A 27,880-nucleotide genomic window follows, 5' to 3' on the forward strand; every position below is an offset into this window, starting at 1 on the left:
ACACTGGATTATTCCAACAAGAGAATCAGAATGTAAGAGACATGGGTTCCCAAGGTGTGTAACAAAATGTGTCCAATTTAGCGAGGATTAGAATTAGGATGGCGTAGATAAGGGTTAAGAACTAAGAAATGAGTACGAGTCATCAGTTCTGATGAGAAAGTTCAGTGAAATTAGGTAGTCCAAAGCAAAGACAGCACTGGGATAGGTGAGTTTAATAAAAAAGAATAACGGCTTTTATTTCTCTATCACAAACGCACTATAAAGCCAAACTATGACCCAATGCCACATGAATAACACACTGATGTGGCTATACCTCTATCGCCTCACAGACAAGCTGTTATAGAACATACAGTACAAACAGATCATCACTCGTGATTTCTTAACGGACGATACTGACTCCATTGGCATGTCTACCTTTGCAGGTTCGCAGATAAGCTGTAATAGCATATACTGTACAAACAGATTATCACTCGTAATTTCTTGATGGACGCTACTGAAACTTGTGGCATGGCTACCTTTACATGTTCGCAGATAAGCCGTTATATAAAACAACAAAACAAACAGATTATCATTTGACGGACTACTGAAACTCGATGGACACTACTGAGACTCACACAGTTCATACAAATAAGCAGTTATAGAATATACCGTACACACAGATTATCACTGGTAATCTCTTGACGAAAGCTACTGAAGCCTCTGGCATAACATGACATTTTAGCATTTTGTCAACATACGGGGAATAGGCAAAATACAACTGGTGAGCTCGGTGTCATCATATTGTGACTCGTGGAAATCACCAAACACTGACAAGATGCAAGAGGTGCATTCTTATGGAGGAAAAGCTTCCGTGGAACCGAAGGTGAAGGAAACCACTGTTTGAGGATATTCGCACAAGAACACTTTTGTGCAACGGGAGGTTAAGTAAACAAATGCCCTATCAGAAATATCTCAACATTGCTATAAGGTGTAGAGTATGTTCTTTTGTACCTATTTATTTGGGCATTTCTGGATGAATTTTTCTTGGCCAGGTTTATGGGTGAAGGAGTGCATATATATTTTTTTGCAAAATACCAATGGATGGAACCCAAGGCGAAGGAACATGTCAACAGTACGAAGACAGACCTGTATGATCAAAAATGACGTATTTTAAATGCTTGAGCACGAAGCCCTATTGCCCGGGGCCGTTTCTGATCTGACGGTCTGATCCGCTATCTAGAGGTTGCATTGTGTACCAACGGCAGAGACGTTAAGCACTTGATTACCCAATCTATCGTAAACAACGGCGACTTACATTTTACTTCTTTAAATGGCTTGATGGTTGACACGTGCTTGACACCGATAGCCCATTAAACTAGGAATGGTGAGTCTCTTGCGATTTCATTCTAAGGTCTTTTAAAAAAACTGGAGACAAGCTGGCGACTTCCGGACTCAACGTCGGAGTCACGACTTGGGAATATTTTATCCGGAGACTTGGGTGAGTGGGTACGTAACACCGTTATATCCGCTGGCATTTCGTGTAATATTCGTAAGGTTGCTGATATACGTGGGCCACCAGGGATGCTGACAAAAAAACAATGTAGGAAGAAAACAAAAGTAGCATGACCTATCGCCTGAAGTCGTTGGCTATTTCGCAGTCTCACATGACAGGGCACATAACCCCGGAACGTGCACTGGTGTTTCATGTATTATTCCTGAGGTTGCCGAGATATCTGGGCATGCAGGGATGCTGACAAAAATAAAATATTGATTATTGGTATCTTATCCATCAGTTTAGGTAACATCGGATCACAAATTCACTCTTCATGTAGGCCCATCATCCCTCAATTTGGACTACACTTCAGTGAAATATGAATTGACTGTTCATGTAACATTGCAACATGAACTGATTCTCAGTTTTGGGCTATTAATGAGAGGTAACATCGCAACATCAACAGGTCTGGAATATGGCTTTGTCCATCTCCTACAACAATACAGGCATATTATCCCGCAATTTGTGGTGACGAGTACGCAACATAGCAAAATCCACTGGTTCTAGCATCGGTTTGGGCTAAAAAGCCCAAAAGCTGTAACATCTTAACACCAATTCAATCTTCATGTAAGCCTACAACCCTTCAATATGGGTTGCTCTTATCAGTGAAATACTAACTGATTGTTCATGTAAAATAGCAACATTAAGTGACTCATGACGTATTATCCCGAACGAGTAAATGAATATAGAATGCTGTCAGAACAATTTCTGCTTGGTTTGTTATCCTTATATCTGGGTCCCTCGATACTTTACATAATTTGTTGATCAACTGAGCGCTAGGCATTTAACTGTATCAAGATAAACTGTAATGCGAAACCGCAAACAAAAGGAAAATGGCAACCATCTACCAGTTTCCTCAAGCGGTCAAGGTAGATCTACAATCAAATCAACATGAAACAAAGCGTGCGGATATCTGCATATACCTGCAACCAAATGGGTTGATTCTAACAGATTCAATGCTGTTCCGACATTTATTTGTAATCATTACAATCAGAAACAGGTGTGCAAAATCCCGCAATAACGGCAAACATACTCAGAGGATTTATAACAATCACAAGATATGGAATGCACAGGCCATCTCAAGCATCAACTGTATATCAGGGTGAACTTGTGTTAAAGAAGAAGCTATTCCATCAATAAAGACAAACAGTGTATAAGCAACTGTACAAAGGCCATTAGATTTTAACAGGAACACACCGCCAAATCTAACCTTACAACCTCAACAATGGAAAGAGTCATACAGGCAAATACATCACCAAGGTCTTTGTTAAAATACATTACATGACTTCCAATCTTCAATCTTCTGATGCTCTACTAGACCCAGGTGTATAAAAATCATTTTCATGCAAGAAAAAACGGACGACAAATATTTCTGAGGAAAAAATACAAAAAAAAGGCTTTCATCTTTTGAATTTCGTTTCTTGGATGCTTTTATAAAAATCCGACAAACAGAGGCCTTAAACAATAACCTTTCCTTCAGAAGCAGATGACATCCATAATTCAACATGTCTGGTCACATTCTTCATTTATTCCCAGGCAACACTTTTTAAATGAATGTTAAGAAAGAAACGGGAGATAAAAATAGGAATCCTAGTGACCATCTGACAGTTATCCCTTAAGTTATCTTTAAAGCATATCTGATGACATAGATGAAATCATCTTAAGGTCAAATCAGAAAGTTACTTATAAAATATGCATTACTTGTATAAACTGCTTTTATCTAGACTTTACTTTAGTTCTTAAATGAATTATGTCTAGGACCTCAAACCAAAAACACATACAGCAATAGTTACATGCTTATCTTAAGACATTTAAGACATTAAAAACACTTAAATAATAACACGGGCTTCCCTCAATCCATAACAAGTGTTTTGGCTTATACATGTACCTCTTGTGTTTCTACAGATGCATATAAATGTACAACAATAAAGCAGAGCATTTAGAGTATGTACACAGATCTAGAAGATGAACAAGGCCATATTCAACACACATTTAATATCCTCTCTGACGGAAGCATGTCCCCCTCATACTGGACGGAATGTAGACTGTGGGGATGACATACTAACTGCTGGGTGCAGCTACCGGCACACCCACTGTGTCAGGCAAAGAGGTGTTAGAAATGTCTGCTGGGAGGACATCATAACCCAGTTTCTTCATGTCCTTGGTCACAACGTTGAAGGACACAATAACATGCCCCTGAGATCGAACCCGAGTCACTGCAATAAAACAAGACCAGAATTTCATGTGTATGTGATACAGTATTCAAAATTTGTTTGGTAAATCTCGCTGTTTGTGTTGCCTCTTTGTCACATGTCTGCGAGGCTTTTCACTCAGCTGGTACATGTACATGTATATGTGTTACTAACTCTGTTAGAAAATGCCAAACCTTATCCTGATAATTTGAAATTATTATTTAGACTTACATGTTTACAAAAGTGAGTTCCTATTTACAGATTTATTATATACATTGTAAATGTTTACTGCACTCAAAACACATAATCAATAAAATGACATACAAAACAAAGGATCTAACAGGTGCTACAAAAACGTTATTAAAGCAGAGTGAAATACAAACAAATTTATTTGTGGGTAGTTTCCACCACAAGCAGCCTACCAGTCAGAGATATTACTAATAAATGCAGACAACAAGAGGCTGAACCTTGCTCTTCACCGTCATTAGTAATAAACTTCAGAGCTTCAGATATATCTTACATTTCTGATATCAGAACTACTTTATCCATGTGTACATGGCGAAAAGTCAGCTTATCTCTAACCAGGTTAAGGACCACTTTGAGTATACACTGATATAGTTTCCCTATTATACTGTACTAACAAGGAAATGGGATTTAGCTAATGAGCTGACTACTCGTTAGAGCCTTGCATACATCAGTCAGTGACAAGCCTGTTAGTTAAGGATGGCTGCCCAGTGTCCTCACATAAAACAATTACTCACTAAAATTGCCTCGGGTTGCAAACCTAATTTGTTAGAGTGTTGTCATGACCTGAAATACTGATTATAATGCAAAACAAATGACATCTGGATTGACCGAAATAAATTAATGCAGCATAACCATCAATGTGGAAACTGTAATTTTGTCCATCAAAATTAATATCCTGTTGGGTTTCACAGCCCATTGTTTCTGTTACCTGGATTTATCAGCTACAACCAGGCAAGCCCAGAGAAAAGTAAACCAAAACAATTAAAATGTGTTCAGTGCAAATTACAACACTCTAACCAATGGTATTTGATAATGACTCAATTAATGTTGAGGAGAAACAGACTTAAACATGAGCCAAAGCTGATGAGATATAGCAGAAGGATTTGCAAAACTCAATTTTCTGCTGATGCCTCACATGCACAAATGAGGAAATTTAACTGCAATAAAGACCATTTGCTAAATGGTGATGTTAACCTCTCTGAATTAAAATGACGAAAATTTTCCCATCAGGTAAAATAACATGATGTACAAATAGACCGACAGCTTCTTGACAACAGCTTCTTGACAATAAAGTCCTTTATTTAAAAAAAAAAAAAATTAGCAAAGTAAACAAAATCATCAGCTCATAAACAGCAAGGCTCTTAAATACATAACTCATTTCTACACATTACACACTATAAAATTTCATGCATACAGCAACAACTAGAAAAATATCCATGACTGACGATGGAGAAAATACATGTAAATTTGTGACCTTCAAGTCTTTCAGACATAGTCCTTCAGGAATGGTGAAATATGCCAAACTCATAGTGGTCAGCTGCATGACCAGAATATGGACAAAACTTCACATACAACCTAAGACCACAAGCTGCATACATACAGACTGTGATTTCCTTCATTCTCTTCACTTGTCAAAGTCAGTGGAATAAAGCCTTAGAATTTGTTAACAAGAATGGGAAAACATGAACATGGTGCGGGCTGACACCTCATCATTTATAACTATTGATCGCTGATAAGGCATGCTAAGCACAGCCAGACAGTTATATATGGACTGCGGTCTCTCATATTTCCAATGTCACTGATACTTCTTTCAGCAAACTTTGTAATAGAATAGAACCCAGACAAGGGGAGCCAGAAAACCGTTATTGGGCTTCCGCTGGTGAGAAGTCACAAGTGGTGTCTAATATAAGTTAAAGGAAATGTCCCTTCGATAATTTGCTGTCATCCATTTCAAGAGTTCTTCAGGCTTGTAATAAGCTGAGTACAAGACCATGATTGACAATTCAGCCAACAGCTGGCACCAGAGGAATTGCCATCAAGACATACATTGAGATATACAAGTCTTGTTACAGACACATTGCCACTTCATGAATATTTCATTTCCAGCAAAGAAATGCTTAATAGAAGTTTTTTCTCTTTAGAAACTGCTTCTCTTTGAGAAGTTTAGACATTAACAAAATGAATGAGCCAAAATGTTTCAACATGATAAACATATTTGAAAGACTTGATGATTAAATTAAGCAAACATAATTTACAATCATAACACTCATGTCTATTATAAAATATAATAATATAAATCATATATTCTTAACCATAAACTTGCACACTCATAGTTAAAGCCTGTACCTAGAGTTAATCACTCATCCCATTTTAGTTGCATCATGAAATATAATTATATACTCAGCATCAATATACTAACTACATTAAATGCAAGTTTACTTACCCTGCAGAAATGACAAGCACAACTGTCAAAGTAGTATCTTTTGTTCAAAAACTCTGGTTAAAATACCACAGAAAACAAAAGGATACTTTCGTCATGAAGATTTGTAATATTTACAATTAAATCATCACCATTCTTTATCAATGCATCATCATTCTCACCTTCTCTGCCTTCGCCCTGAGACACAACCCTTGGGTCCACATACTCTGGTCTACGTCCTAAAATCCAGCTGGTGAACTTCTGCAGCAGGGAGGAGGATTCTGGTACAAACATGGGCAGGCGGCGCTTATGACTGAAACAAACATGTAAACTAGACTTGTACATAGGTAAAAAAGCCCTTTAATTTATGTTCCCTTTAAACCAACAAATAACAAATAAATAAGATATCAGCATTATTAAAGTGAAAAAGAAAGAACAGAATAATGAGGATTTTGGGAATCTGGCATTTTCATTTTTAAACCAATGTAAACTGTTTTACATTGCTTGCCACATTTCTGGTTATATTTAATTTATTTGATTGATGTTTAAGACCATTTGTATTGAAGCAGTATTTTAAGCAGTAAGCTTCATGGATGGCAGTCACCAGAGTGCAAGGCATCAACCCCTGCCCTTTGTCAGTTACCTGACAAACCTCTTGACTGAAAAGCCAGATAAACAAGCTACAACTGGATTTAAACATCTGACCTTGTTCAACGTATTGCATGATCAAGGCCTGACAGTCGCAGTCAGCCACTGCTTTAACCATCTGAGACAGCAAAGGCCCTTTCTGGTGACAGCTAGTCTTAGGGCAATCTTGTCTGACTGTATTAGGCTATGATATCTAATGCTGCTCAATATACTATAATTGTGTACCCGCACAGTACCAACTGTTACCTGACCAGAATCTGGCATATATGCCACAATGCTGAGTAGCAAGCATGAGGATGTATTTCATGACAAGCAATTTTCAAGTTTTAAACATGTGCTGACTTGAGGTAGAGCTCAGGTTTTGTTTTTTATATGGCAAAAACTGTATCCACTTGGCCATCACAGTGTGGTCATGTCCAAATGCCAAAACTGAAAACTGTTCCCATTCACGTCACAAGAAATATAGAGGGTATATTCAATGATTACTGCATGTATATTTGTTGAAAGTTACTCATTTTGCAAGACACTGTGCATTCCACTGGTCTAAGAAAGGTGTTATTAATGGTTCCTTTAAAAGATGGAATAAAAACCCAAATGAACCTATCAGCACAAAAATTAGTATTTTATGAGCTTTACTTGCCTCTAAAAATGCATGTGTTTAGGCAAATAATTAGATCAAATACAGTATCCACACATCTCCCTGGATAATTCAATTGAAAAAATGCTGGATATGTCTAGCTAAAAATGCACTACACCATTCAGAATGCTATTAAACAAGGTCAGGAATCAGCCATACAAGCTAGACTAAGACAATGCCTTAACATATAACATAAATGTAAACTGTCCATGTACAATGTAAATGTACACTGTAAATGCACAATGTAACTCCATATAACAGATTTGTCTGAACATAACATATCTGACATATAAGAAATTTAATATAAGCCACATTTGACCATCTGATCTCTTTATTCTTGTACTACAGTGTTTCTTTGTTTCAGGTCAGACATGGTATATGATATGATAATGACAGGATTCACCAATACCATATACCCTAACCAGTATTACGCAATTATAACTTTACATCATCCTTTTTTTTTGTGTCATACATTAACACTTCGTTAATAGAAGTAAAATGAGGAGTTGTCTCAGGCACAGCAATATCAATTACCTTATACAGGAAAACTGAGCATTAAGTTGTTAGCAACAGATAAGCTATAACTTTAATATGACAAATCTGTCTTGTCTAAGCACATAATCATAGAACTGTGCTCACGTGTTTTACGGGTTTCAGGTACATGTCTGGAAACTTTTAAGAATCCAATTCCACAATCTCACTTGTTGTTCAAAAGTTAGACAACAAACTTGGCACCAGTAAAACATTGTCTATGGAGAACAGTGTACATGTAGCTCTATGATTCATTTAAAGGTTCTTAACTTTATGATAAAAGCTAAAACCCAGTCGCTATAACTGTCTTGTGGGATTAAACGTTTGTCCTGATAAAGCCTCAATACATCTCTGGAGTCTGGTTGTGGTCAAGTGGCCATGTCTACATCAGGGCTTCTTCCATTCCTCACACAAGTCACCAGTTACTAATACCTTCAGTCTAGACTTGATTACATGTTTGTGTCCACTGAAAGAAGCAACAGCCATTGTGAAGAGGCAAGCATCCATGGCCACCACCGGAAATAAAGGTCTAACCAGGAAAGTCTAATTAGCTGTTTGTGTGACGAGACTAGGGCAATGCAGGGCACCCACAACCATTACTCAAGGGAAAATTAATTTTCTAGTTCTTGTTTGAGCTTTCCTCCTGCCAATATCAACTTTGAGCCCTGTTTTCAGAGGTAAAGCTGCCACATCTAGGGAGAAATCTGGCACCATTGTAAGATTTGCACAGGCCACCAGATGATCAAAGGTCCATGGTAATTTTCCCTGCATTCTGAACTCTGCAAATTAGAACCTCCAAATGGGCGGAGAGACCCGCCTTCCCACAATACCACTCCTCTTAGATAGATAAATGATGTTCTCACCAAGCCCTAAAGTTTAAACGACCCTCTTTGTGCATACACCAGAGAAAATTGCCCACATATGATTGACTTATGCACACCAACATCTTGTGACCTTTGAGAGAAGATTTTACCAGTTACACAGGGATACGAACTTATCAATTCCAATTCAATCTTCAGTGCATGTACATTTTGAATATTGGAAGAACTTCAAAGTGTTTGTAGGCAACATTGTATACATGCACTTTGAGGCACACATGAATTTTTAGGGTTGGGGGTGGGGGGTCGGGGGTTTGGTTAATGGGGGGTGGGGGATGGTAGGTGGGGGTGGGCTGGGGGTGAACAAATCTGTGGCCATCAGTTTATTAACATGGGCATGATAGGCATCTGTTCTGCATAAAATGGTACTGTTTTACTATTCAACTTCTTTACCTTGCCATACTGCTTTGAGATTCCATGGTATATGTACTTATATTACTCTGTACAAAATCCCTATGGGCATGTTGAAGTCTTTCAAATCTCTCAGTGGCAAGTTTACTGTTACATGTATAAATGTGACATATACTTTATGCAATAAACAACTGACACTACACTGTCCTCTTGTCCATGAACTTCTCAAAAAGCGTTATAAACAGGTAAGTACTTGAAGAAAAGAGCCAATGTATCTTTTAGGTTCCAATCTGAGTCTGAAGATATCTTGTTACCAGTAAATTTAGTTCATGGATTGAAGAGGTTTGAGTGTGGAAGAAGAGCAGTAAGGTAGGCAATCATAGCCAGCTTTATCACAGGACACAAGGAACAAATCCCTCCTCATGACCCATGTTGAGCAAACTTTCTCAGCGTCCTACCCACTTTAATACTGGCTTGATCTCTTTAGAATGAAAAACTGTAAAGTGGTGGCTGGGATATGACCAACCTCTGCACAAAGATGAAATAAAGGCCAAACTTCATAATGATTAAACCTGCTTGGGCCTTTTTCTGCAGACTGCTAGACTAAAAAGTGAACAGAATCAAGCCACTAAATGGAAAATCCATAATTGATTGGAGCTGAAGTGGGAGTTAAGAAAGAGAAGGGTAGATCAGGGGTCAATCAAATTTGGCTAGGATTGCCAGCATCAATTCAAGAGCTGTGCGTTACCGAGATGCTAACTCCAGCCCAGGTTAGGCAGGGCACTCTGTAAATCACAGGCCCAATCACTCTTGCTTCATACATCACTGCCTTCTGGCGGAGGCTTTGGTAGCAGAACCAGCTACCCTAGCCCCCTACACTTCGCCCCAACAGGAAATTAAGTGAGTGGTCAGCCGGCTGGTCAGTGTTCTGTACAGAGGTTCCAGTATGGCAGAGAGCATGTAAAGCAGCAGATACTGGCCTGTTAATGCCTGATAAAGACAGGGAATATCACATGTGCAAGACCATGAAAACCTTTACCCATGTTGTGTAGGAATGCAGTCGCTACATCTGGTATCTCTCCACTGTGCCGTCTCCAAACCCCTAACAACTACAAACCAATGTTAGGATATAGGCCAGGTATACAGCTGTTATAAACATCTAGGAGACATGGAGACCCTCTGCCAGATGAACATGCCAAGTTCGTCAACCATGCCAGGAATTCTTCACTCCATGGAATGAATACTTTCATTTACCTTTACCCCAGAATTCTATAGTGCACAGATCAGATCAGGACCAGCTGCTGATTTTCTTCAACAAAATACACACATGGATATGACATGTATGTATAACCCATAACACAGACAGATTTAATTAGAAGACATTGTGCAGACACCAGAGTGTATATTTAGAAAACCAACAGGGTGAACAGACAGCCAGGGAATCTTCACGCTATTACACATGATATGTAAGCATATCTGCTGCAAGAAAATTCTTTTTTACACTGTACACTTCCAAGAGCTGACACAGAGAACATGGACATAAATTTCGTCCATGACTAACTTGCCCATATTTCCTGATTCTAAGAGTTCTGCTGATCTTAGAATGGTGTTTTGAGGTTTCACTAGAACATGAGATGATATTCTACTGGAAAATTTTTTAGAAGCATCAAAAATAATATTTTCTGACCCTCATCTACTTCTAAAAATCCACTTTTGCTGTCATTTTCTGTAGTGTTACAGTCTGATGGCTGAGACTGGTAGTCCACCATTGCAACTCTTATACAGTACCTGGTTACCATAGTGACCAAGTGTTTTAATTTATTTATTTGTTTATTTGATTGGTGTTTTACACTGCACTCAAGAATATTTCTCTTATATAATGGCACCAAGCCTTATGGTGGGCGGAAACCCACGACCATCTGCAGGTTGCTGACAGACCTTCCCCCTTACGTCCGGAGAGGAAGCCAGCATGAGCTGCACTTGAACTCACAGCAACCGCATTGGTGAGAGGATCCTGGGTCATTACGTTGCGCAGGCGTGCTAACCAGCTCTGCCATGGAGGTCCCCTAAATGTATTAAGGTCACACAGAAAACAAGCATGTATGCATGAGCTACAAAAGCAAGCAAACGTTCAGCCTCAATGATCTGAGTGCAGTGGATCTAAACTAATCAAGTATGTAGAACTCTCGGGACTCAATATCACATTTGATGTATAAATAAAGGCATTAACGTAAACTCATAAACTATACCCTACATGTTTCCACAGATAGTAACATAAGGGTGAAGATAAAAGATCCATAATGATGTACATGCTTGTGAAAAACCCCTTACAACAAGTTGAAATCAGAGAGACGAGCTGAAATTTGGCTCTACATGTAATTAAGCTTTCTCTAGTATAGACGTACATCTATAATTTATCTATGCAAAATTTCATGCAATTTGTCACATCAAAGACTCTGTCATAATATATTAATGGAAAAATATATTCACTCAGCTGAGCGAATAACTTTGTATTTGGCTTAAAAACTATTGTATTTAAGGTAATTATCAGGCTCCATGCCTGAACAAATAAATGATTCAATTAGCTTTTTAATACTCATCTTTAGAACTCTAATGGTTTTTACCACGGGTAGATATGAGATACAAGATATGGGTAGCATGTAAGCATTAGCTGGAATTTCACAGAAACACCTGTAACTGGCAAAGGTTTTAAATCATCAAAGCAATCCACTAAGTTTACCTGCGTGTACAGGGGAATAACACTATTTATCACCACTAATTTAATTTGATCCAATGTGACATTTGCTGGACTCTATCATCTTCTCATAAAAGTAACACAGTCAAGGCCAGCCCGCAGGCACACACTCAGCCACCACATCAATCATAAGTGTATATCAGAAGAAAAGCCACAGAGAAGTGTCCAAAGCTTCCATAACTCTACGGGGAAAATGAGAGATAAATCAGATCAATGGGATCTTCATCTTTCCACTAAACTGAACGCTCCGTAAAATTGCTCAACCATTCTTCACCCCACTGTGCACAGAAAAAGCAATTTCATACGGGGTTATGATCAATTACCTGAGAAGACTGTCATTAGGTTAAAGTAAAATTTATACTGGTTCAGCCGGGGTCTGTTTTATCTATGTCCAGGCCTGGCTGATGTTATCACACAGAGCACATATGGAAAGGCCTTTCATGTACATTTGAATTGGTCTTCGATCTGCACAGACACTCAACCTGACTATGGCAGTAAGTATCCACACCACACTTATCCTAACTCCAAGTTTGCTCCACACTTGTAACGCTTAAATTCAGCTGACCAAATATTTAAACATGCAGAAAAAAAATGTATCCGCCAAGACGGCTTTGATGCCAATCAACACACGCAAGGGAGTCTGCACACAGTTTGGCAGCTGTGACTACATAAAAACTTTTTATATCTGTGAAGGATAAAATCAGGAGGATAATGATTGAATGTGAATATTTTCAAAGGCATACTTCTTTTATTTGATCATCATATATATATACACACTATTACGTTTAGATGTTCAAACTGAACATTCAAGACCCATGATAAAGCTGGTGAACATCTTTTATTTCAAGAGCTTTCAAGATATCCAATACTAATATAACTTTCTTTTGGTCAAAATGTAATTAATTACTAAAAGCTAGAGAAAAAGATACCATACATTTATTTTACATGCAGCAGTAGATACAAGATGAACAATGTCAGCTTGTGCTAAGTGCAGCTTTCCTGGGTATGTGCATGGCTGTGCATGTCACTAGCAAAACATAATTATCTCTAGACCTATCACCTATAATTACATCAAGGTTTATAGGACCAACAATCACAAAATCTGTTTGCCAGCGATTTCTTGGAATAGTATCTCACCAGAGGTTATAAATCTCACCACCTCAACACATCACCAGGGTTATTTCTCTTCTACTGGCAGACAAGTCCAGGGTTCAAACAAGTGGAAACAGAAATAGCACCTGGCCATTCTTAACTGGTCCACAGCATGGTCAGTGAACATTGGTTAAACTAGGGCTTAGTGTTCACTCTTACAATGACCGTAAGTTTGTGGGCAGAACCAAGTCAAGCAAACAGCTGCCATCATTATTTCTGGTATCAGACCTCTGCCAGACATTTTCACACTGGCTGAACCCATAAAACAAATTCTACAACTCGGCCAAACAGAATGTATGACACAACCAGCCTGCAAATACCTGGTCCTTTCCTACTTGCCCACATTACATGACTGCTAACAGCCTTTTCAACTGACTATCTTCTATTTATCGGCACTGTTATTACACAAATCACAGGAAATTGCTATTGCATGCATGTAAGTTTAATTACACTTCCTGCCTGGTGGCACCCAACACTGTAAGAGCCAAACGTCTAATGCAGAACATGTTCCTTCCCACTCAAATAAGTGAACTGATTGCCGCTGACCTGCAGCAAGATGGTATTGAAGTATTCACAAGAGATAAACACCACCGGCATCTGAATGCTCTATGGTTTTTCCTTAGTCCAGATCAGATACATGCGTTCAAAACTTCCAGATCAAAATTCTGATTCGGTTTTTATCCCCTTGAGGAATTGTTCATGTAAAAATACACCTTTAAATCAAGATTATTGCTCTAGCTTCAAGGATGCTCACATTTACAATAGCTTGTTGTTTTTTACAGTCATTGATGCCATAGGCCAAAAGTTTAAATGCAATTAATGAAGGATAAAAAGTTAAATTGTCCAGCTGACAAACAAGTCTTTTCTGGAGGCTATAAATTATTGATGACATGGCTTTAAGCAGTGAACTGATGGCTCTTGTATTGATTCCAAACCTATTCCAAATGGGGATCGTGTTCACAGTGTTGTCAAGATATGACAAGCAAAAAGAGGGAATAGTTATTTTTCCCAGCAGAGTTCACCCTATACACTTGTGCCTGTACGTATGGGTCGTATTCACCCACAAGTCCGCTAATTGTCGTGCCAGTCCAGAACATGCCCTGAGGAGGTGTGAGAAGCTTGCCCCTCTGTCCATCCCCTTCCTCACACCAAGAGGGCAGTGCCCAGAGGACCCCTACCAAATCAGAGTAATGGTCTCATTCTCCGGAGACCAGGTCCAATTTGTACAGAGTAAGTGAATTGATGAGCGATGAAGGAGGTAAATTGACAAGCGAAAGGTCTTTAAGGTGATAGTGTCCACACTTGCCAAGTAGGATTATCTACTGTCAACCTCCGCCACCAAATCTTCCCATGGAGCAGTTCTTAGGACAACCTGTCTTCTTAATCAATGAAAGCAGCTTATTTGTGGATCGTGTAGCTGTCACCTGGGAGCCAGGTTTACCACCAATACATTGCTTTGTCTGACAATTCCGGAACCCACGTGTTAGCCAGGAATCAATGACCTACATGGACAAATCCACGCACAAAGCCTTTGCCAATTGGTTGCTATCAGTGCTTTTTGGCTTTAACAATGGTATAACACTGCCAGTTGACCACTGATTGATTCCTCTGTCCAGTAATGACACTGATGCAGTTCCTCAAGTGCTCAATCACACAATTAAACCACCTCTGACCACTCCGAGGCAAGGAGGTAATTTTTTCATCTAGTCACCATTTTGAGGGCTTGCATATAACTACACAGCCACAGGAAACCATCAAATCTTCTGAGTGGGTTGAAGAAAGAAAAATACCACTCTGAACACAATAAGGCATGATCATTATTATCCAGAACACCAATCAATGGATACCTAAAAAAAGACATAATGGAGATAAAGTGTAATTTGTTGACAGTTTACAGAAAGTTTGCTGAAATGTTAATGATTAACAGACCAAATAGTGTCAATAAAAATGCATGGCCAATGCTCATGACAACCACTACACCAAGTGTTACAATTAACACAATGTTCTAAAATGAAAAATGAATGCATGTAAAAAGCTCTGCAGACAAAACACAGGACATACTGACACTCACCGTGCCTGTGGTATACAGACAATCAAGTGAAGAGATTAGAATTACAGGAGGTCACATGTTTGAAATCATAGGTTACACTCTTTCCTATCTGTTCACATGGTGATGTATGTGTTTCTATTCATATACAGGATCATTTGTGTCCTTATGCACATAAAATACTTACTCCATTTATTCAGATTCACAAGTAAATGTACATCAGTGTTCTTTTTAACATTTCAGAAAAGCACTAATATGCAATATTTAATATTACGTGCTGCACAGCGAATACATACATACATACATACAGAACATTGTTCTCCAAAGTCTTCCAAAATGTGTATAAAGGCATAGATGCAGAACATCTATATACACACCAATATTACATTTGCATCAAATTAGAATGATAAAAAGGTCACAGAAACGAATGTATTATACATGTACATCTATAATGTATACACATATCGGCAGAACACTATGCACTACATACTGTACATGTAACTGCATTGCAGCCAGTATATATACTGAAAAACATTCTCCACAAGCACGTAAAAATATTGACAACAAGCCAAGAAATATAAATGTGCCTAGATTACATCTACATGTACATAAAATTAGAAAGAATATTTACTTGTACTCGACAGTCACTTTCACGGGTGGAGGATTTATTTATTTGATTAGTGTTTTAGGCTGTACTCAAGAATAATCATCGGAGGAGTGCTAACAACATGACACACTGATGTTAATGCAGAAAACAAAGGTACATAATCAGCTTCTGCTTTAATACCTGCACAGTACAGTGCCAATGCTTATACACGTAGCTGTCACACTAATATCATTGGCCTGTATGTCTAAACATGAATATGACAGCACCAATAATAATCAACCCTTTAAGCTACTTAACCTGGTGTTTACTCTATACTGTACATAATCATTAATGAGTCATTACTTTAATTATTCAATTTAAAAAACATATTTATATATTTTTCTCCTTTGTAAGATCATAAATGTACGTTCCATTATATTTTATGCCCTACGCCTATAACATCAGATAAAGCTATAGTGCCTGTAGAGATGCTATTGGGAATTGTACATGAACATGTAAACAATTCAAATACCTTTGATAATGCCATAGGTGTGGTATGAAAGTGTTTAATCTAGGCCAAGCTGATCTCATCCAACCACTGACAGACAATTTAGATTGCTATTAAGATAACCCCTTGCCATTACAGAAGCATCAAATGTCAACGTTACCAAGTGTCCCATAACTCAATAGCCTACTTAGATCACAAATATAATCTTTAAGCTAATTTCCAGACTATAGCAATGTGTCTATGTATATCACATGCAGAGACACAATCCTGGAAAGCAAAACACTTCAGAAGGAGGAGAATAAGGCTGGTGTGGGGTGGGATGTGTGGTTTAGAGATGACTGTTAGAGATGGTGTAGTGTAGGCTTGGTTTGGGTGTGGTTTAAAGGGGCAAGGAAATATATAGCTTTTATAAAGCCTAAAGTCTATAGAAATGTTCCAGCAATTTCGGCCTACAAAACTCTCAAGAGTGTATGCAGGGTTTTCTTTCGTAACAGCAGAAACAGCTTTTATATCATTAAATAGGACCATCGTCATCACAACTTAAATAGATCCTTAGGCCAAGAGACATAATGCATGTATGATGCACACTCATACGTGGTACATGCACACTACAGCTTACAATCTACAATGCCGTTAGCTCATTACATTCAACATTCTGGGATGGTAAGTGATCAATAACAGTTAACTATGATTTTATGTGTGGCCTGAATATGTTGTGGTAGCACCAAAGTGGATTTGTCTATATATGAAGGGGGCAGGGGGCAGTGTGGTTCGGAGATGGATGTCATGTCAGGGCAATGTGGGGGGTGATCGGTCATCGTACGTACCCAGACCAATTCACACGCTTGTTCACTTGCTTCCCTGGCATAGTCCGTCTCACTTACGCCCCTTCCTTAAATATATGCAGTACAGAGGACCCCAGTGCACAATTACCAATTGTTGCCTCCAAATTGATCCTCTGGCTGATTTCCTTGGCATAAAAATCAACGTCCATCGACTCTGCCGACACAAATGCTAACTGTACAAATGACTTTATAACAGGCTGCCAATGCAAGCCGCATACAGAGAGGAAAAGTGACATGCCACTGGGAGCAGACAGTATCTATTTCAATTGAAGCTTTCAATAAAATAGAACAAAATATTCCTACATTCCCACTGGTAAAAGTAGATTGTGATAAATTGTTACAAGGAAAAAATGTCCTCAATAAGGAAGGCATTAAAGACCTGTCCATCAGCTGGCAATAAGCCCTGCAAAGAGAATAGTATTAGGTCTCCCTGTTTTATCTCAAACAATGCAAAACATCTGGAAGAAAGCTGAACAGCTATTAATTATTATTTCACTCCACTTCCTGTTCTATATCTTCAGTTGTCTGTGACCAGAAGTGAAGTGATGGAGTTCTAATAGAGCAAAATACATGTACGAGAACATGGAAAAAAAGCAAAACATGGAGAAATCCAGAGAAGTATGCAAATATATGTTTTGTTTTCACAAAATACAAATGGGAAAGAAAGAGAAGATGTTAAACTGGTTTAAAGGAGGAAAAACGCAAAAATCAGGTAAGGTTTGTCATAGGTACATGTACCATGGAAAACTGGTCTAAAATAAAACCTATATTGATTTTTAAAATTACATGTATATGATTCTTAACCAGAAATGTGCAGATAAATGTACAGTTTGTAAGGTGGGCTTTGCAGGCCACATTTGGGTGTAATACTGCATGTTTGTGAGATCTCTCTATTGCAATATTATGTACATAATATTTAATTAAACCTTCCTCTCATGGGAAGGTCTGTCAGCAACATGCGGATGGTTGTGGTCAGGCTGTGCCCGATATCTTCCCACCATAATGTTGGCTGCCATAGTGTGAGTAAAATATTCTTGAGCATGGTGTAGAACACCAATCAAATCAAATCAAATTAATTTAACCACTTATTTGGTATTATTAAACACAGGTGACTGTGGAAAAATATCATGACAAAATTTTCAAAAATCATCATACCACAATATAATAGTTCAGCTTACAATCAGAATATTTAACTGAACTATTCATTGTAAAAACAATTCTTAACAAATTAGGAGCCATATATCTTGATACTGTCTTTACCTTTGATTTGCTCTCATCCTTTAATGTTGCTTTTCCACATTTTTTCTGAAGTATACCAGAAAAGCATTTCTTTGCAGCAATACCATCTCAGTTAATCATAAAGCTGCTTTATTAAGTCATCATAAGAAAGAATATCTTTGAACACTTTTACCATCTGACCAGCCAAGGAGTTCTTTACTTTCCTGTACTCACATCCAGCCAAGAAGTCACATCTTCCATCTCTAAAGTTCTCTGAAGTTATCTTATTCATCATGTTCATAGAGTTCAGGTCTCATTTCAATCTTAGTTTTAATAATGAATGCACATGTATTACTACATGAGGAACTGCCCCCAAAAATGCATCTTTAAAGGCAAACAAATGTCATAAAATATTTATACTTTTGGTGATGAATGTTAAAATTTTTCCAGTAGGTCACCATACATGTATGCACCATCTAAACAAATCCAAACAAACTCCATATATAGTCAACAGAACTTATAAGAATCAGATAAGATGAACAATGTAATAGTTGTGGATGAAATTTAGGTCAATTTATATAGTATTTGAAATTCTAACTACCAGATAGTATAGATGTTACCATTTCTGAAAAATATAACTGCCCTGGTAAACACACAAAGATCTAGATCTCTGCTCATTAAGAAAAGAAACTCTCCTTTCGGAAAATTATAACAATCATAATGGTGAATAAATGAACACTCTTGCCACTAAACTTTTATTTGTAACTAATACAGTCTGACAGCTGGCAAATCTCTTTTGACATGTGCAAGTAAACATATCTTCTGTGATGTAACCCAATTCGGGCATCATCAATCGTGCGTGCATTAAATCAAAATCGACATTTTTCACCTCCATTTGAAAATGGATAAACCTCTCTGGCATGTCTAACTTGTCAGCGTTTTAACCCTACTGGTGTCCTGGGGAAAATTTGTCCAGGACAGGATCCCGAGTATAGCGTTTTATAGATGGCCATTGATAGAGCTGACCAGGCAAACCTCTATTCTGTGATCTGTGGGCCAGACTCCCTCGAGTGTCAGCCTAATAACGGCAATGGCCCAGATGTGTTAGTCTAATGGGTACTCACCGCCCCGGTGTGATAGGCACATGACAGACACCATAACCGCGAGCAACTTCTCGACCATTGAAATCCAGTCCATAGCAGTGAACAATTAGCTGAGGCCCTAAGAAAAACACAAAAATTGCAGATTATCATCAGTTACAAAAACATAGTGTCAGTATCAAGTTTGTGTTAAAGCCACATTAAGTCATAATCCTGGTAACAGGTTATGAGAGCCTTGAGTCTCAAGGGCATATTTAATTCAACAAACTGTTGACAATCTGACTATAAACCCACAAGACAAATCATCATGAACTAGTTCTTAACAGTCTGACAATGCACATAACACCAGTCTGATATTAGAGCTCACTACATGATAGTTTACCATGATTTAGTTCGTAACAGTCTGACACACATGTACATAACAGCAATATGATAATAGAGCCCACTACATGTTAGTTTACCATGATTTAGTTTGTAACAGTCTGACACACTTGTACATAACACCATTCTGATACTAGAGCCCATTGCATGTTAGTTTAACATGATTTGGTTCGTAACAGTCTGACACACATGTACATAACACCTGTATGATATTAGAACCCATTGCATGTTAGTTTACCATGATTTAGTTTGTAACAGTCTCACATACCTGTACATAACACCAGTATGATATCAGAACCCATTGCATGTTAGTTTACCATGATTTAGTTCGCAACAGTCTCACATACCTGTACATAACGCCTGTATGATATTAGAACCCATTGCATGTTAGTTTACCATGATTTAGTTCGTAAGTCTCACATACATGTACATAACACCAGTATGATATTAGAACCCATTGCATGTTAGTTTAACATATATATATAATATAATGTACATGATAATGAATTAGCTTTCCTCAGTTTGATAATAGTACACGACATGTCACCTTCATTTAGTTTGTAAGTCATACATGTACATCTAGTACACATGACACATGATATCATAATGAATTAATTTCAAGCAGTTTGATAACTTAACCCATGGCATACATCTTTTACCATGATTTAGTGCATGTGATTTGTGATAATGAATTAACTAGTTTTCTGCAAACTGATTGATCCAGAACACATACGACTAGTCATCACGATTTGTAATAATGTGAGTGAATGAGTGCTTAAGGGTTTAATGCCATACTTAGCAATTTTTCAGTCATATAACGATGAAGGAATCCTTAGAGTGCATATAATGTGCCTTCTTGTTGCAGGACGCGTTTCCATCGCTCTTTTATCCAGTGCTACTTCACTGAGACATTTTACCGAAGGCAAGTAAGTCGCCCTGCCCAGTGTATTTACTTATGCAGGTCAACCAGTCGTTGCACTATCCCCTTCATGCTGAATGCCAAGCGAGGAAGTTACAACTTCCTCTTTTATGTTCTTTGGTGTAACTTAACCCAGGATTGATCCTGGATCTATGCTCTACCAACTGTGCTATCAGGGCCAGCCGTAATGATTAGACACACATGCATTAAACATGATGGGTACACCATGAGAGTAATTACTGCCTTTTTCTGCCAACACATGAGGAGTCATAATGAATTATGTTTCAAGTGTGAATTATTTTAGTACAAATGAATCATAATAGATCTATATTAATTTTTAGCAATCTAGCATGTTACACATATGATGCAGAATAAAGAATGAATGTTTTGTAAACTATACTTTTACCTACAATGTAGTACACATCACTGCATATACGATGAGTACTTAATAAGTGATAATACTATGTAAGTCACCATGTAATACTAAACACAATGTAATAAATCAACTGCATGTGTACATGTACACGTACGTTAGGCAAGCCAAACACCATCATTAACAATAACATCTAATAAATTGTAACAGGTACCATGCATAATTACCCACATAATTACTGTATATATTGTGTGGAAATTTTTACAAATGTGAAAAGATATCAGTTCCATATCTCTATCCTTTTCCATATGCTCTTTAGAATGTAATACAATTTTCCTGCTCTGTGGACAAGGCATGACATGACTATTGTACAGAATCTTTCCCTGGAACAAGGACATTAAACCACTAAAGCAACATCAATTATCTTTACACAACTACAACATATCAGATGAGGTTAATGTGTATGAAGGCCTTTGTAACATAATCATGCCTACTGGGTATATATTCACACTGGCCTCAAGGTTAGACACAAGAGGGTGATTTATTCAAATGGCAATGAATCTTTCACGCTCTAAAAACCCAATCAGCATTTTGTGATAGAAATCAATACTTGAACGATCTCTTTGAAGAACCAAAAACTATCAATTTACAGCCTTTGCCAAAAATGTTAGATTTACAATGCTGTCATACATGGAAAGATATTCCCCTAGGTAATATCTACATTGCATGGATCAGCAATGATATATTTACAAGGCTTGCATTCCAATAATAAAATTTATTCACATTAGATTATTTATGATGTACAGCTAAAGCATACTTTTCAACAATCTACAGAAAACAATTCTTTGCATATATTATTTTAAGTTTTGACAACATCAGTGGTACAGTCAACTGTTTTCATGTGTATCGCAAAAATATACAGTCCATAACATAATATTTATCTATTTATTGAATTAGTCTTCAGTGTGACACTCAGGAATATCCATAAGTCGAAAGAAGGAAGTCATCAATGTTGTGTTTACAACTATCAATGTTGTGTTTACATGGTGCAAGAGCCATCAATCTGTGAAGTTTAACATGCAATTAAGTGTTACTCCAATAAATACTGATATAACTGACAACATTCCTCTACAGCTCCATGGCATTATTAAGGTGATTTACTGTGAAACAAAAATCTCACATATAACATATTCATTAAAAGTCACAAATTAAAACTAAATCCCATCAAAATGAACGAAACTTTAATAATGTTACTCGATTAAATGACACCATTTTGATATAAATAATAACAATTATTACTGTGTTGTCGTATGTAATTTCCCAAAAGGTAAAAATGCATAAACATCATACATCTAAAAAATTTCTATTGATTCTCTTTGCATATATATGTATGTACGTCTACACAAGAAAACATGAAGATATGTTAACCAAAAACCCTGGGGGGCGTGTCCAAAGGGGCTTGATGAATAATCTCAAAACATGGCAATACTGCAGCAGCCAAGGGGTTTGTTGGCAAGTAAGAGATGACCAAGGTTCAACCCCAGCTTCAGCCGTACCTTCAGTAGACTTCAGATTCTCAACATTCCTGGTGAGATTCCTGCTGAACATTCCTGGTGAACATTCCTGGTAAGAGCTACCTTTTTTCAGAGATCACGATCAGGAGGATGTACTTGCTGATCTAATAGTAAAACTGCAATTCTTCAACCTTTTCACCAGTTTGCAAAGTGTTTATTCAAGTATATTCAGAAAACATCGATAAAATTATACTTTTTTGTGATGCCCTGAAACTGGCCAATCCAACCTATGTAGTTTTGTCTCCAAACTGCATCCAGCTTGCTACAGGCAGACAATGCATGTGATGATCTGATGGTAATGATGGTGATGAAAGGGACATTAAACTCCCAAGCAAAATTGTAAGCTTGCCAAGCATAAAGTTCTAATTTTGTCACCATGAACATGTAAGTGCACCTCCAATGAACAACCAAAGCCTCTTTCAACGAGATAAGACCAAAAGTATTGCTGACTTGTATTGAGAGCAGAAACAGCAAAATCCTATCAATGTGGTCACATCTTAGTATTATAATATACAGTTTGAAAAAATAAAAATATTTAGTTTTGAGATCTCGTTCAAATAATATGGTCAACATAAGATATTTTTTAAGTAACAGGGAGATAGGTGGAGAAACATCTAACTGATAGGTCAGTTTAGGCCAAAATTTAAATGCGTTCCCACTGGGTAGGACACGAACTGCATGCATGATTGTAAAGCTTGTCCCATTATCACATTCTGTACTCACAGCCTGAGGGGTTTGTACTCTTGAAGGACACATCTATGGGGAAATTCCAAACAAATTGTTGTCTTTCATCAGAACTCTTCTTTGTCATTTGAGACATCCCTTCTTCTAAACCCTTCAAGTGAAAGTAATGATATGTTACATGTATGGGAAATCATGACAAAAAAACCAGTAAAAGCATGTGAATGGATTATTGAAAAAAAAAACTAACAAACAAAAACACACACACACACACACAAGTGCAACACATACAAAAAAAAACAATATCAAAATCTAATCTCTACACTTCTGCATTAATGGAATCACCATCAGGAAAATTACAGTGCAGTATATCAAATTTAATAAGATGTATTTGGTCTTAGGTAGACATGCTAGACTGTGTGGTTCTTGCTTCTGTTTATCTGTCACTGTTAGTCTAATGCTTAATGCCCTAGGTTAAGATGTTACATGTCATATATGTCCTACATGTGCACTAGTACAACACACAGCATGTTTACGGGAGGAAGGAGAAGAGAAATTAGACCTTAGACTTTGGAGGAAATAACTGCCCCTTGATGGGACATTAAACTTTCATGGTTAAAGGACATCCATGAACTACAATGTACATTATATTATTAAAATTATATGTACATTGAAACATTTCTTACAGAACCGAACTACAGGAACATGTAACATGAATATAACTACTAATGAAGGCTGGGGTCTTGTAGGATGTACATGCACAGTGGGTCTAACTGAAGTATTTGCCTATAATAATATGTGACATCAACAGACATCTACATGTATCCCTGATGTGCCACTGAATTCAAGCAGAAATACATGTAAAGTATTAACTGATTTTTCTGAACAAACTCCAAATTTCTAGTAACTTTTTTCATAAATGACATCCTGGCGCCAAAAAAAACTAATTTATGAAGTTTTCTGAAAGTCGGAACTGACATCCAATCGTACTTACAGCATTTGATGAAACCTTGATAAGAAGCAAAAAAAAATTTTGGTTTCAGGCAAGTTTTAGCTTTAGCTTTAGGTTATTTTTGTTTAATGTTCATCCATATGACCGTAAATGTAATCTGGACAACATGTATTTTGTAATAAAAAGGTGACAAATACTTCAGAGAAATTGCATAGCAACAGACACTTACAGACGTGATGACCCAGTCGGGGCCATATGTGAAGCAATACCGACAGTAAATGTCATCAAACTCAGGAAACTGAAAACAAAACAAAAGACAGATTTTAAAACCCGAAAACAGCAGTGTTCTTAAGGATTACTGATAATGTTTACATTATAAATGCTGTTGGCAACTAAATGACTACATAGACAATTAATGCAAATGCTTATGATTGTCTTTCAATATTTTTGAGCTTATATCCCACGCAATGTTAAAGACTTGGTGCAGTGTTACTAATTTATACTTTGTTATTTTATACATGTTCACTCCATCAGCAAATAACTGTTCATATTTACACGTCTTTATTTGTCTCATTTGATGTTTAAGAGCATACTCTGAAAGACTTTGTCAGTCATGATTTATAAATGGAGGAGTGAGTCTCACAAAGGCAGCTCCTGTACTTAAATGTACACCAATTAATAATACAGGTTGCCAAAATGAGAAAGAAATGTGAGTGCTTGGGGTTTAACGTCGTACTTAACAATTTTTCAACCATATAACGATGAAGGAATCATTAGAGTGCATGTAATGTGCCTCCTTGTTGCAGGACGGATTTCCACCGCTCTTTTATCCAGTGCTGCTTCACTGAGTCGCTTTACCGAAGGCTAGTAAGCTGCTCCGCCCAAGGCAATATACAGATGCGGGTCAACCAATCATTGCACTATCCCCTTCATGCTGAATGCCAAGCGAGGAAGTTACAACTTGCTCTTTTATGGTCTTAGGTGTGACTCGACCCAGGATTGACCCTGGATCTACCACTCCCGAAGCAGGCGCTCTACTATCTGTCCTATCCGGGCCGGTATATAAGTGGAAGGAAACGGAGCGTGCAGAATAAACACTGCATGAAGATGATACATTGCAAATGAAATTAGTGTGATCATGTACATGTACAAGCCCATTTTATCATCGGTGTATTACATTGTACTCTTACATGAATATTTCACTTACATGATGCCTGCCAGCATTACGATAGGAGGAAAACAGGCAGGGCTCAGAAGAAACTAACAACATTCTAGAGGTTCCTAGTAGACTTTCCCACATATGACCAGATAGGAAGCCAGCATGACTAAGATGGACCGGTGGTCTGAACTGACAGTGACTGATTCGGTGAAAGGTTCCCGAGTCATTGTGCTACGTTAGCACGTTGACCACTCTGTCACAAAGGCTGTCCCTTTCATTATACATGTACAACAATTAATAATACAGGTTGTCAAAAAAGAAGACAGAAATGAAAGCACATGTATGATTATAAAATAAACAAGAGAATCTCACTCAGCCATGAGACAGATCAGGTGACAAGTTGACATTAATCTCAGCATCTGGTATCACCAGCATGTGCAACCCTGTACTTTTTGGGAGAGCACATTTCCATAACAACATTTTCAATAGCAAGATTAAGGAAATCCAATGTTTGATTACTGATACTGTACCACCAGGCCATAAGCATCCCTGAACAATGTTGATTAATAGACAAAGGGAGTTAATAATAAAAGCTGCATATGAAAAACTACAGACACTGTACTCTACACGTTTATAAGAGGCATATTCTATTAGCACAGGTGTTCCTGATAGCAATCACTTATATAGTGTGTTCGACATGTCAGTGACCAGAGCAGAAACATATGCTCTCAAAACAGTTATTCAACTCTGTAATTAAATACTTTCCTTCACCGAACAGAAACTCTTCCAACTACTTGCATCCAAGTCAAACTCCACAGATGAAATATCACTGCTAGCAACAGTGAGCTTAAATAGCAACGGTACATGTGAATGGTACATTGTAAATGTCAACAAGCGCGCTCATGTAATGCAAAGTAGTTCCAGCGTTAATATAGTCAAATAATGTACCTGACTTTCACCAATGGCCTTTATGAAATTTCGGAAACTAACCATATCATGCAGCATGCACATGCATTCACATCCAAAAGACTACAACACCCACACTATGTTATCGTATACATAAATATTACCATGGCATCACAAGCCAACCTGTGACAAGTGCGCACATTACATGTAGCAAATAGGGTCATGGTGTACATGTAAATACATCTGATAATGGGAGACAACTGTGAAAAAAGGGGAAACTTTTCAGCCAGATCAAAACCAATAAGAAAATCTACATACGTTAATTTACATGTAGTAGCACACTGTCCCAACATAAAAACTATTATAGCTATGCAATAATTGGTATTTATAATACACACAAAATGAATACCCACTATTACAAACACAAATCAAACTGTGACAAAGAAATTATTGTGCCCTTCATAACTAAATGTTTTGTCACAATGTCTGTATCAGTAACTGATGTTGGTATTGATAGCAGCAATGTTTACCGAGTGGCTGTGTAAGAAGAACTGCTCAGCCAAAGAGGAATATAAAGTGAAACAAGACCTATATTCTACCAGCATCATGAGCCCGCTTTCCAGCTGCTGCTGTGTTGCACGAGTTCTTACATTATGTGAAACAATTTACTTCAAATCAAGAATCAGTCAAACAGGGTGGCAAAACTTGAAAGTAAATTATATACCATATTCTGTACAAAAGAACAGAAGTTGGCTGAATGCCGATGCTAGATTTAAGTCAACTTTATGCAACTGGAAGGAGTTAATATGAAAGAATGTCCCTTTAACAGGACTAGACCTGTCTTATGATAAACATATACGTGTTCATGTATGTAATAGACAATTATGTCTATGTTCCATAAAATTAGGCACACAATGTTATGATATCATTGCATTCATTGCTTCTATTGCTGAAACCATTTTCCTCATTTTCTCATCTTTATTCAAACAATTTCAATCTCTTTATCCATTGAATTTACTGTAAATGTGTCACGTTTCTTCCTTTTATATCTTAATTGTTCGCACTATGTAAAACAGGTGAGTTTTACAATTAACTTCCTAAAATTTGTATTGATTTGTCTTCCTTGTTATATCCCAAAACATCCTGCACACAGAAATATATGATGTCTTCAGGCTGTCACAAGGTATGTGTACACATGGCAGCTTGGTGTGGTAAAAAGAGACTGAATTCCTATAGGGCATTTCAGTAAATGCCAGTAGATATGGAAAGTCTTAACTGCCTTTCAGAGAAAAAGAAATTGTTCAATACAGATTCACCAAAACTTTAGGGTAGCCTATCATGTTATCACATATCAAGCAGTGATTTGCCTAAAGGGAGGTTGAAACTAAATGTAAATGAACATGGGTCTGCAGATTATTCATATTTCCACATTACTGTGTCTAAATTGGTTGCAAATTGCCTATATCTGCTATACATGTAAATCATACAGCAGCCATGCCTGGAAGAGAAA

At 37.5% G+C, this 27,880-nt stretch overlaps 1 protein-coding gene across 1 annotated transcript in view; it reads right to left on the minus strand.

Moving 5' to 3' along the window:
• Window positions 1-257: 257 nt before the first annotated feature.
• Window positions 258-27,880, minus strand: part of LOC135469085 (B9 domain-containing protein 1-like) — a 39,904-nt gene continuing 12,281 nt past the window's right edge. The window contains exons 2-6 of the mRNA XM_064747613.1: window positions 24,535-24,603; window positions 23,396-23,507; window positions 19,450-19,546; window positions 6,352-6,482; window positions 258-3,747 (exon numbers count right to left, since the gene is read on the minus strand). Of these exons, the coding sequence (XP_064603683.1) occupies window positions 3,593-3,747; window positions 6,352-6,482; window positions 19,450-19,546; window positions 23,396-23,507; window positions 24,535-24,603 (564 nt within the window). The 3' untranslated portion in view covers window positions 258-3,592. The remainder of the gene's footprint in view (window positions 3,748-6,351; window positions 6,483-19,449; window positions 19,547-23,395; window positions 23,508-24,534; window positions 24,604-27,880) is intronic.

The sequence above is a fragment of the Liolophura sinensis genome, chromosome 1 (genome assembly GCF_032854445.1).
Source record: "Liolophura sinensis isolate JHLJ2023 chromosome 1, CUHK_Ljap_v2, whole genome shotgun sequence".
Lineage (NCBI taxonomy): Eukaryota > Metazoa > Mollusca > Polyplacophora > Chitonida > Chitonidae > Liolophura > Liolophura sinensis.